The sequence below is a fragment of the Macaca thibetana genome, chromosome 7 (genome assembly GCF_024542745.1).
Source record: "Macaca thibetana thibetana isolate TM-01 chromosome 7, ASM2454274v1, whole genome shotgun sequence".
Lineage (NCBI taxonomy): Eukaryota > Metazoa > Chordata > Mammalia > Primates > Cercopithecidae > Macaca > Macaca thibetana.
This window is the reverse complement of record NC_065584.1, coordinates 44,836,881-44,849,834: the sequence shown is the minus strand read 5'-3', so window position 1 is coordinate 44,849,834 and position 12,954 is coordinate 44,836,881. Positions and strand designations below refer to the sequence as shown.

General features: G+C 37.6%; 1 protein-coding gene across 1 annotated transcript in view; it reads right to left on the bottom strand.

The window, feature by feature from the left end:
* Positions 1 to 12,954, bottom strand: part of KCNH5 (potassium voltage-gated channel subfamily H member 5) — a 344,305-nt gene that overhangs the window by 241,905 nt on the left and 89,446 nt on the right. Inside the window, exon 7 of the mRNA XM_050795870.1 lies at positions 7,151 to 7,577. Within this exon, the coding sequence (XP_050651827.1) occupies positions 7,151 to 7,577 (427 nt within the window). The remainder of the gene's footprint in view (positions 1 to 7,150; positions 7,578 to 12,954) is intronic.

The window sequence follows — 12,954 nt, the reverse complement described above, 5'->3', positions numbered from 1 at the left end:
ACTTTCAATACATTGTTATTCCCTAAGAGATCTCTCTGTGCCTCATAGCTCTGGAAACCAGAACCACATTTCTAACGGCCTAATGAACATTTCCATCAGAATAACCCGCAGGAAAAAGAACCACTTTCCTCCACCTTCTTTCCTATTTTAGAAAAAAAGCTTCATCATACATTCAGCTGAATTTGCCAGAAATCTACAAGTGCTTTTGAACTCGTCCTTCTAAAATATCCCACACGTTCATTCATTCACCCATAAAAACTTTTTTAAAAGTTTCAAGAAGCTTGGCCAGGCGCGATGGCTCAGGCCTGTAATCTCAGCACTTTGGGAGGCCAAGGTGCGTGGATCACCTGAGGTCAGGAGTTCGAGATCAGCCTGACCAACATGGTGAAACCCCCCATCTCTACTAAAATTACAAAATTAGCCAGGCGTGGTGGTGCCTGTAACCCTAGCTACTTGGTAGGCTGAGGCAGGAGAATCGCTTGAACCTGGGAGGCAGAGGTTGCAGTGAGCCGAGATCGTGCCATTGCACTCTAGTCTGGGCAATAAGAGCAAAATTCTGTCTCAAAAAAAAAAGTTTCAGGAAGCTTACATACAATCTCTTCTGGGGTATCACAAATAACTCTGCAAAGTAGAGACTATTATCTCCATTTTACAAATGATGGTTTATAAAACTCATATAAATTCTTGTAAGTTATGATGCAAAAAATTGAACTTAGAGTCATTTGTCTGACTTCAAAGTCCACGATCTTTTCACAAACCATGAAACCACAGACCATGTGCCAAATCTGATCTGCCACCTGCTTAAAGTTGTATTGGAACATAGCCACACTCATCTGTTTATGTATTGTTTATGGCTGTTTTAGCACTACAAAAGCAGAGGTGAATAGTTTGCAACAGAGACCATATGGCTTACAAAGCCTAAGATAGTTACTATCTGCCCAGTTACAGGGGAAAAAAAAAAAAGTTTGCCAACTCTAAATCTATACCATCCTCCATGTATCTGCCACCTCAGTTTATGTCTTCTTGGATTGCTACAACAGTCTCCTAACTTTGGTCTCTCTGCCAGTAGCCTTTATCTCCTCCAATTCATTGTCCACAATAAAGAATCAATTTTTTCTTATTTATCTCACAACCTTTAGGATAAAAGACAAACTCCTTGTGAAGTTATGGAAAGCTTTTTGACTCTTGGTTCTTTTATTTCTTTCTATTCACATCTACTTTCCACTCAAGTCAAAGTGAAATGCATGGAGTTCCTCAAAAGGGCCAAGCTATTTGATTCCTATATTTTTACATATACTATGTTCTCTATACCTGGAAAGTACCTAAGTCCTGCCTCATTTACCTACTTATTTTGTATTCTGAGCTCAAGAGTCACTTCCTCCTAGAAGTCTTCCTGGGTTCCCTCAGGCTGAACTAGGCAAACATTTTTATTCATTCATTAATTCATTCAACATGTGTTCAATGGGCTCAACTATCAAGTAGGAGATAATGCTTTGTGCTAAATATACAATGATGAACAGGACAAAGACAGATCATGTTCTCACAAGTCCAACTTCTTTATTCCCTCTTAGTTCACAGTATAAAAAGAGATGAGATGAGGATGAAGGCAGAGATGGACACTGAGATGGGGATGGAGAGAGTAAGGGAGACACAGATGGATCAGTGATTTTCTTGTTTGACTCTCTTACCATATTAAAAGGTTACTGAGGGCTCAAAAGTATCTAGTGTTTCTTGAATAACAATGTATACCAGAAGACCTGGCACAAGGCTGAATGAATTAAATAATTTTGAGTGATACAAGGACACAAGAAATGAAGATCCTTGCAAAGAGTTCAGGCTAGTTAATAGCCTATCAAGAAAATGTCCTATTATTTTCTGGGGAAAGTCAACCTTTACAGAATTTGAGATGCTTTGTGAAAATGTGACTAGGCATGAAAAGAAAGATGGGTATAAAAGAATATTCCTGCAAAAGACACAAGCCCTAGTTGGAATAAGAATCAGGGAGTCAAGTGTACATCACACAGTCTTTACCCAACTACACATCTGAAACTGCTAAACCATGAAAAAAGGTGCCATAACCCTGAACTTGGGGCTCCATAAAATGTTTTTTCTCATGGGAACCTCAGCTCATAAAAGAAAAGAAAAAAGACAAAGTCTTCTTTACAAGCTATGGTAAAGCAGACACAAAGAATTGACCCAGTTTCCAAAATAAACATTAGGCGTAAAGCTCTCCCCATCTGGCTAAAACTAAAGCCAGAAATGAAAATCAGCATGTACACACTGCATTTTCTACCTACACCGCAATAACAAGGCCAATAAAAATTTTAACATGGAACTTAATATTATACCTGAAATGCCTAAAGTTGCATATTAAGATTTGTAGAATAATTTTTTTCTAATATTAGGAAAGGGCAACAACCCACTTTTAAGCCTGTCTGGATATCCATCTAGGTCGAGTACCTCTCCAAGTCCAAGTCCCACTGAGCATGGTGTGCAGTCTCTTCCTGGGCCCCGATCCTTTGCCCTGAGACACATGCCTTTCAGTCTTCCTAGCTGCCTAATTTCTATATGGAAAAACACTTCTCTTTCCAAAAGCGTATTTTCTTTTCTCCATAATATTTATTCCTTGACAACTTTTCCTCTTAATCTTTACAGAACATTTTCTATAGAAAATACATCTTACTCTCCATAAAGCAATGTACACACTATATGTAAAAAGCCCTAACATCTTTGTGACACCACTTTGTTTCCATCTTAACCTCATCTCCAATAACCAGCTCCATGCCATGGACAGGGGCATAACTGCACCAATAGAATCTTAGAAGTATGGAATGTTAGCCCTGAAAGGGACCTTAAAAGTCATTGACTTCAACTTTGGCATTTCACAATTGAAAAAAATAAATAAATAAAACTCAGAGAGATGTAAAGACTCCCCAGGGTCACACGGTCACACAGGCCTTTGCTCTCAACTTACTCTATATTCTCCCAATCTCTGGATCTTACCATCTTCTATTTATTTCCTTTTCCTGTGGGGAGAGGTCAGGGCAATGCGCATAATTTCAGCTTGACTTTTATCTGAATTCCACAGAGGATGCTGAAGAAGCTCATCAACATAAGAATATGATGTGTGGCATTGGTCTCCTCTGCATGGTGCTGATTGACCAGTGTGCAACGAAATGCTTCCCAGTTGCACTTAACTGCCTACACGAAGATTTGGATTTCTTGTCATATGCATCCCACTGGCAGATGGTCTTGCTATACTTTTTTTTTTTTTTTTTTTTTTTTTTTTTTTTTTAGTAGAGACGGGGTTTCACTGTGGTCTCGATCTCCTGACCTTGTGATCCGCCCGCCTCGGCCTCCCAAAGTGCTGGGACTACAGGCTTGAGCCACCGCGCCCGGCCCTTGCTATACTTTTAAATGTGCTAAACCATTTGTCTGCTGCATTGCAGATCATACTAGTCAATTACAGAAAGTTTTTAGACTGTTTACGTGATTACCAATTACATCTTATTTGAAAATTGCAGATTAACATCATTATGACAGAGCTTCCTGTCTACCAATTAAACCCCAGCAATTTTTATCTTTATAATTTTTAGTTTGGTTTGTTTTGCTTTCTAAGACTCAGTTTGCATTGCATCACAGCAGGACAAATTCTCATTGACACATACTGCATGGGCCAGCCTGTCTCAATTTACCAAAGCAGACAATAGAAAAAGTAGAAAAATGCTTTTAGAGCAAATGAATACCCAAATTCCAATCTCATAGCCCTTTGACATATGCTGAATATACATTTAATAACATATTTAATAGTGTACTAAGACGTATATATGGAGAGATAAAAAAATTAATGGTTGAACTTATTTAAGGCAAAGAGTTATTCAAAACATATTTTTATTTTATATGCTTCTTTCTTTTATAAAATTATAATGAAATATGCAAATGTAGAGTTCCTTAAAATGGCTAGATTAAACTAAAATACAGTTTATGTGATAATTTAGTAATAAAGAAGGAACTAAGTAACTGCTTTCTTGATAAATGTTTGGAAGAGAATTTATAAAAACATATTAAGACAAGAGTATAATCCTATTAGAAAAATTCCATCATGCATTCCTTTGTTTTATAGTCATCAAAACAAATCATCCGTGTACTATGGTGCCTTCTGAATAGCAGCAAAATTAGTCAGTGTGCCTAATCCTTAGAAAATCTAATATTATCAGGGGCTCAATAATAAGATTATGTAAATAAAATGGATTAGAAAACATTTCATGAAGGCATCATTAAGTATTTACCAAGCAAATTAGCAAGGAGATTACTTATATCTTGATCTAAATACACATACACACACACACGTACGTACATACATACTGTTTTCCACAAGTGCTGCAGAACTAAACTGCAAAAATATTCTCTCACAAAAGCCCTTTGGTAGTGAATTTTGTGAATGTCAGCAGAGTAGCTGGATTCATTCATGAATGGACAGATACAGAGGAATGGGGAGGACGTGACTACCCTGGGGAGTAATGGCTGCTACCAGAGCAGTGGAGGTCACTCAAGGCAGACAGAGCATGAAAAAACCAAGAGAAAACAAATTTAAGGTAAAGAATGCATGATGGTAGATGTATATAGAGAAGCATCAGGCAACCCTTCCAATTCAGAAATCTGAACAGAAGATTTCCCATGTTGGGCAAATGTAGGAACAAAGGACTTAAGTCTAAGAAATTCCTAGGTAGCAGGTAAGAAAAGTATTCTGGGATGCTGCTGACATAGGAGAGATCTGGATGGCATCTCAGTTGAGTGGGATTAGGGGAAGGTCAATACTATTTTTTGAAGATATGTCTGATATATCAACAAGGAAAACTTTTGAGACTGTATTCCTAGACAGAGTCCACATCCAACTTAGCATTAGGGTAGCAAATCCTAGGAAAGGAAAGGCCATTGAAAAGAGGGCTCATAAGGACCTAGGAATTGGGATTGTTGCCACACTCATACTTCTAAATTTTGCTGAAAGGCACATAAATTTTGGATGTCTTTCTCTAGAAAAAGAGTCTATCATTTGCAAGTAGTGATTATTTTTCTCAACAGAATATAGGCAGTTGGTGTCTCCATCAATCTTTTGATAAAACATTTTTCTGTTTTTGAGTTATAAGGTTACAAGTGGTGCTTCCCAGACTGCCACACAGATTGACTAGGATCCTGGCACAAGTAGCAGCTTTATTTGTAATAGCCAAAAACTGGAAACAAATACAATGTCCTTCAATAGATGGTGAGTTAAACAGTACTACATCCTAACCATAAACTACTACTAAGCAATAAAAAAGAACAAATTAATTATTGATACACTCAACTTAGATGGATCTCAGGGGCATTATGCTGAGTGGAGAAAGCCCATTTCAAAAGGTTACATTTTACATAATTCAATGTATATAACACACTCAGAATCACAAAATTATAAAGATGGAGAGCAGATTAGTAGTTTTCAGGAAATAGGGATAGTTGGGGGAAATGGTTAGATTACATAGGAGAGAGAGCTTTGTGGTAAAGGAACGGTTCCGTATCTTGATTGCAGTTGTAATTAAAGAAACCTGCACATGTGATAAAACAATACAGAACTATACACATACATTATATCAATGTCAATTTTGACACTGAGCTATAGTTATATAAGATGTAATTATTGGAGGAAACTAGGTGAAGATGACAAAGGCCCTTTCCATACTATTTTTGCAACTTCCAATGAATCTATAATTACTTCAAAACAAAAAGGTTTTTTTAAATCTATGCTCAAGTATAAGGCAAAATGTATTGTATAAATATGAAAAGTAGTATGGTGCTAAATACAGCATCTGACAAAATGTTGTCTTCTGAATTTATAAAGTACATTTTTGCCCATACATCTTACCACTTTGGATATGTAGGTATCAGTTTAATTAATCATCAGGATCTCTCCCTGTGTATAAGGACATTTTCTGGCTGAAAGCCTCTGGAGCAGACAGCACTTGGAATTCTCACTCTCTTTCTAACTGCAAGCTCTAACCAGCAAATAGAGTCTGCGTGTTCTTATTCCTATACCTGTACAAGGGTGTATTGGACAAACAGAAGCTGAACAACTGCCAACACTGATGCTCCAATAGCTTTCAGACATTCTAAACGATGAAAACTACCTGCTTAGACCCAAGATATTAACCTTTCACAGTCCAGCCAACGTCCCTGGACTCCAAGAACTTTTACCATCAATGTCAAAATCTAAGCCTCTGTAACATGGAATCTCAGAAAAAACAGCTTAGACACACACACACAAAAACCAATGACCATGATCCGAAGGCTTAAGAGGCGCTAATAATGCTAATCACACCTTCAGTACAATCTTAAGGTTAGTTTAGGTACCAGAACTAGGTGTGAATGAGTCATCTAAGTCAACTTGAAGGCATGAATGATGGTGAAGTCTCCCTCAAGATCTTCAAAAGCAACTTCTTTGGTATGTATTTCCTTTAGGTCATGGTCTTCTGATGCCATCCAGTCGCAGTCTGAGTGCAAAGGACATGGTCTTTGTCCCTTTTGGGGGCATTCCACTTCTAAGAACTTGGTACTCAGGTATACATGTTAAATCCTAGACACTTCTCATTGCTGAATGGGCTTATATTCAGCAATCCTTTCATTCCCTCAAATAGGCATATATTCAACCTACAGTGACTGTAATGAAGACTACGTTAATAAACCCCTTCTAGTCTTAATTGTAAAAACCTATACAAAAGTGTATCCTAAGTTCAACTTTAATTTAGGAATTCAGTATTAACTAGAATATTTATAAACAATATATTTCACATTGGATCCTATCTGTTTTTGGAATTTAACACATTACCAACAAAATCTATGGAATGTGCTAAATGCCACCTGTCTGGATGCTGGTCCTGGTTCCTTCAAGAGAGCTCTGTTGGGTACACACATTAATATGTTTTTCACACATTAATATGTTCTGAAGAGTAAAATATATTATTTTGCATTTCTATTTTCTAAAGTAGATAAAAAATGCAAACAAGATGGATTAAATACCTTTCCGAAGACAAAGTAGTTCATTTTAATCCTATCTGAGATTGTAGCCAGGAAAACTGCCAATAATAATAATTTTTAATGAAAACATTAAAATACTTACAGCCAACCATCATCATAGCCACTGAAAACATCTTTTCCACATCTGTGGTAGGAGCTATGTTTCCAAATCCTATGGTTGTAAGGCTTGTCATGGTAAAGTAGAGAGAGGACACGTACAGTGAATCCTTGCTGGGTCCTCCTTCCCATATCCCAGCACTGGTATTGTAGCGGTATGGAGTCCCAATGCTCAAGGCCAGCTGGTAGAGCCAACTGTCCATTTGGATGGTGTTAGTGACTTCGTCGATGACCTCGTAGTCTCCGATGCTATACCATATGCAGGCCAGCCAGTGGGCCACCAGTCCAAACACACACACCAGAAGCACGAGGACTGCTGCTCCATATTCTAGATAATGGTCCAGTTTCCTAGCCACACGGCCCAGTCGTAACAGACGCACCACTTTTAAAGAACTGAAGAGACTGCTGATTCCCTGGATTAAAAAAAAAAAAAGATACCACATTTTCAGAAAAAAAAAAAAAAAAAAAGCTGGGGAAACAATATAATGACTCACCTTCATAAATTTAACCATCCATTTACATATTAAGAACAGATGTATACTATAGGTCTGATTTTTAGAAATTAAAAAAGTCAAAATGATAAACTGGAAAAAAAATAGATTTCTTCCTACCCAGAAATTCATATTTGTGAATTATTAGATAAAATAACTTTTCATTAGCTAAGAAACTCCCAATTTATTTTCATAAGTAGAATATAAATGGTACAGAGAGAAACCAAAGATGAAAAATGCTCAAATGCATTATATACAGAGTATACAAATAAGGGTGTTGAATTCAGAACTTTTATTTCCTTTTCCTATAAAATTTTCCCTCTACTCTAAAAGGTTTCTTTTCATTTCTTATTTTATGATAGCTCCAAATAGCAGAACTCTGAAAAAGGAAGCACAGTCTTACAGGCAATCAAACAGGAAATCCTTGGGTACATATGGGGAAAATGAACAAATAGCATTGTTGGCCCCACTACCTCCTGCCACAATCATGAGAATCAGTACATTCTAGAGTTCTGAAAACGTGAACAGAGCTGAAGCTGAAACAGGTATGTGGCCTCCTAAATTCTATTCATTCTCTAGCAAAAGCCACCAAAAAGAACACCAAAAAAAAAAAAAACAGCAGCCGCAAAATTCATATTTTGTTGAGAAGCTTAACATAACAAATAAGGGATTATCCCAATCAAAGCACAGCATAGGCTTTCTTAAATCAGTGAAAGTCCCATAGTTACTTTTTGGAAGCATGTAATAGGCCATCTGCAGAGGTAGGATAAGTTCATTCCTGATGCAGTTCACAAAACAGGCAGGGAGGGAAAATGGAGCAGTGATCCAGGAAGCCTCTCGTGCAGTCATCACCTGCAAATCCATTCATGTCCAGGACTTCCTTACTGCTAACCCTGTCTCCCAGAATGTAGACAAGGAATCTAATATAACTTACTCTGACATGAATTCTGACCAGCAAGGAGGAATTTGTTGTTGCAGTAGAATAGATGTATATTAATAAGACTCTAATTATGCATGGTAAAGTTCCTGATAATTAAGAAGGAAACAGTTGACAGGGTGCAGTAATTCATGCCTGTAATCCCATAACTTTGGGAGGCCGAGGCAGGTGGATCACCTGAGGTCAGGAGTTCAAGATCAGCCTGGCCAACATGGCAAAACCCCGTCTCTACTAAAAACATTCAAAAATTAGCCGGGCATGGTGATGGGTGCCTGTAATCCCAGCTACTCAGAGGCTGAGGCAAGGAGAATTGCTTGAACCTGGGAGACGGAGGGGACAGTGAGCCGAGATCACACCACTGCACCCCAGCCTGGACGACAGAGCGAGACTCCATCTCAAAAAAACAAAAAAAAAGAAAGAACCAGTTAAGAATGCATCTGGTTTGCTGGTTTGTTATACTATATTCTATAAGGCAGTATGTGTTTGAAATTTTTCATAATGAAAATTTAAAAGAGAAAGAGAACAAAGAGAAGTAGAAACAAGAGTCGCTATAGAAACAGAGGAGTAGCAGGGTCATCCTGCCGGGTTTCTGTCTCAACTTCAATTTCTTTAGGCCTACCTCTGTTCAAGTCAAAACTCTCAAATATTGTGGCATATATACAGCCTAAAAACAAATTTCCATTTCACTTTAACACTTGGGGGAAAAAGATGCTGAACTTTAGTCAGTTAAAAAGAGTAGAATTAATAAAATAAAGAAGACAAATTTGTGTAATTCAGTGACATGAGATGTTGGAAGGTAAGAAGAGTCAAGAAAGCTTGAAAGCTTTCAAAAATGGAACTGTGTAGTCATCAACACGTAGTACAAAAATAAACATTTATGGAGCACTCCTACAAGCCAAGTTCTGTTATAAGCCCTGGGGATATTAAGATAAATATGCCTCACTTCTGCTCTAAAGAAATGCATAATCGAAATACATGAAAAGCTCAAACAGAGTTCAGTTTACAAATAAAAACAATGATGTTATAGATAATGTTTTCTGGTTAGCTCAAACTTTTAAAGGAACTTTGGGACTGCTGTTTAAATGCTGCATAGAAAAGTCATTTATACCTGAATTCTTTTCTCTGAAAATAACTAAAAGCAAAGAGAAGGAAAAACAGAGAGAAAATCTTCACCCCATTCAAACTAAGAAAGCCAACACAAGCCCCAACTAGAATGTGATGAGTTAGGACCTACTAGAATTAGGTCCAAATGGCGGAAAGACATACATCCTTCATCTCTAGCAAGTAGATTGCTCCAAAAGGAGGTGACCCATCCCGACAGGCCTGCTCTGGACTCTACTTACTTGAAAGCACATTTTCTAATATTTAGAAGTAGTTTGACACTTCTTAAAAACTATAAAATGTTTTATAAGCTTAAAAAGTAATAAAATATTAGTAAATAGACATTGATATATAAAGTATATATAAAATATTAGTTATATATCTATAAAGCATTATAGACTCTCTCTACCATAGGTTTAGAAGTAGTGTGACACTACTTAAATATTATAAAGTGTTTTATAAGTTTAAAAAGTAATAAAATATTAGTAAATATACATACTTGATATATATACATAAAGTATATATAAAATATTAGTAATGTATATAGATATATACCAAGCATTATAGACTCTCTCTCTGCCACAGGTCCTCTGGCACCACTTCCTCTTGGTTTTTAGCCAACCCTCCAACTGACGCCCTTTCAACCACCTTCTATATATGAATGATTCTCAAGTCCATTTAGCACCAAAAAAACCCTCTCTCCTGAGTTATTGATACTAACCCAAATGTCTGCTGTGCATTTCCACGTGGATATCCCACAGGTATCCAAAAACAGGTCCCAAAGGGAACCCTTTGCTTCTCCCAAATCAGCTATCTTCTATCATGTGAATGACATCATTATCCACCCAGTCCCTCAGACCTGGGGCAAAGCCTCCACTTTTCCCATTTCCTGCCACATGTAGCTGGTTATCAAGTCCTGAGAGTCTCATCACTCGAAGTGCCTAAGTGCTCAAAATATATCTATTTAATAAATCTCTCAGAAAATGTCCTTCTTTTCCATTCCCATAGGCATGTTTTGGTCATGACTTCACAGTTTTTTCTCACTTGTGTGACAGGAACTGCCTCTCCATCAGCCATCCCACCTCTATTCTTGCTTCCTCTAATTCACAGATCACACTATAAAGGCTATCAGTCTCGTATTTTTTTAAATGCATATCTATCTAACCATGTCCCTCTTTAATATAAACTCCTTTCATGTTGGCTCATTACCTATAGGAATAAATATTAATTTTCAAGTGTGACATGCAAAGCCCACCAGGACCTTGTACCTGCCTACCTGCTCAGCATCTCTCCTGCCAATTCCTCCACCTGCTCTCTAGGCTGCTGCCGTTCTCAGGTAGGAGTAGTTCTCAGAATGTCCATGCTGTTTCATGCTACATTACAAGTTATTCTCTTTGTTTAAAGGCTTTCTTCCTCCACTCTCTTAGTGGTTAGGATCTTACATACAGTTTATGACAAACACTTTCTCTTCCACGTGTACTACCCTGACATCTTCTCCCTACCTCTGCCATCTTCATTGTCATACTCTCCCCCGTCCCCCACTGGGAGAATTAGGTATCCTTCCTTTTTATTATCATACAGTTTCTGCACATCTCTATTATAACAATTTTCACTGTCACACTTACTACAAGTGTGTTTGCATATTCCAGGAAACTCTAAACTCTAAGGAGTAGATCTACTGTCAATTACAAAGCTGGCATATGGTAATATGTTAAGCAGCCAATAATTCAATAAACGAAAGAATAAACTTTTGTGAAACTAGCAAATGTTGGGGGTGAATTTGGGGAGCTTTAATTACAAACTCAGAATGATTTAACAGTATAATGTAGAGAACAAAACAGTCAATAAAGGTTGCATTAATAGTGTGTTTCATTGAGTACAAAAGAGAAATTATCCTTAATCTCTACACTGACTAGGTGTATTACTCCATTTTCATACTGCTGATAAAGACATACTTGAGACTGGGTAATTCATAAAGGAAAAGAGGTTTAATGGACTCACAGTTCCATGTGGCTGGAAGCCTCACAATCATGGAGGAAGGCAAAAGGCACATCTTACATGGCATCAGGCAAGAGAGAATACGAGCCAAACAAAAGGGGAAACGGCTTATAAAACCATCAGATCTCATGAGACTTATTTACTACCGCAAAAACAGTATGGGGGAAAACACCCCTATGATTCAATTATCTCCACCTGGTCCCTCCCAAAACACCTGGGAATTATGGAAGCTACAATTTAAGATGAGAGTTGGGTGGGGAAACAACCAAACCATATTACTAGGTCACACACACAGGAGATCAGTTGAATATATTCATCAGAGAACTGCCAAAAAAAAACCCCTCAAAACTCAACTCTATTAGGAAAAGTGAAAGGAACTGGAAAAAGGGAGATTGGGGCAGGGCACTATTTATATTCAAATACACAGTGCACGGATGAGGGCTGAGCTCACTCTGTTCAATCCTAATGTGGGTAACCCAGAAAAAAGTTGGAGCTACAGGGATAGAAGGACGCAAACAAGATTTCAACAAGCCTGTGCCACACACTTCTATGCAGTTAACCAACAGAAAGTTAGGTCATTTATTGCTACTTGGAAAAGACAAACAAGGCAATAATAACATTGACTATTTACTATATGCCAGGTACTATTCTAAGTGTTTTCTTTGTATTAATTAATTTAAAATTCAGAACAATCCTATGTGGTACCTATCGTTAAAGCATGGCCCAGAAAAGTTAAAAATAATTGGACTAAGTTCACATAGATAGTAAGAGGAGGATCCCAGATTCACATTCAGGCAGTCTGTCTCCAGAATCTTCCTTCATTCTGAAAGTCTCTATACTAAAGTGTAATTTATCCAACCACATGAATACCTGCAATATTTGCTTAAACATGAGCATTCTCTACATGACTGAATAAAGGAGATTAAATACCTAGCCTCCTCTTTCTCGCCACTCAGTCACAGCAATGGCCCACAATAGGGGTTCATGGAGGCCCTGGAACTCTTATATCTATATAGTCTGTAGTTCTCCAACATGGATCAACTCATTTTGTTTTCATAATAGCAGGATTCCTACCTTCATTGTTCATATGAGGACACTGAAGCTTGGTCAGGTTGAACAAACCGTCCAAAGACAGCAAGGAATGAGAGTATCACTCAGACCCAGTCTTTCAGATTCTGAGTACATTTTCCACAACAACCAACCACCCTGCAGCCTTCCTGTCCTTACCCCCAGTCTCTCCTACATCATTGCTGCAATATTAAT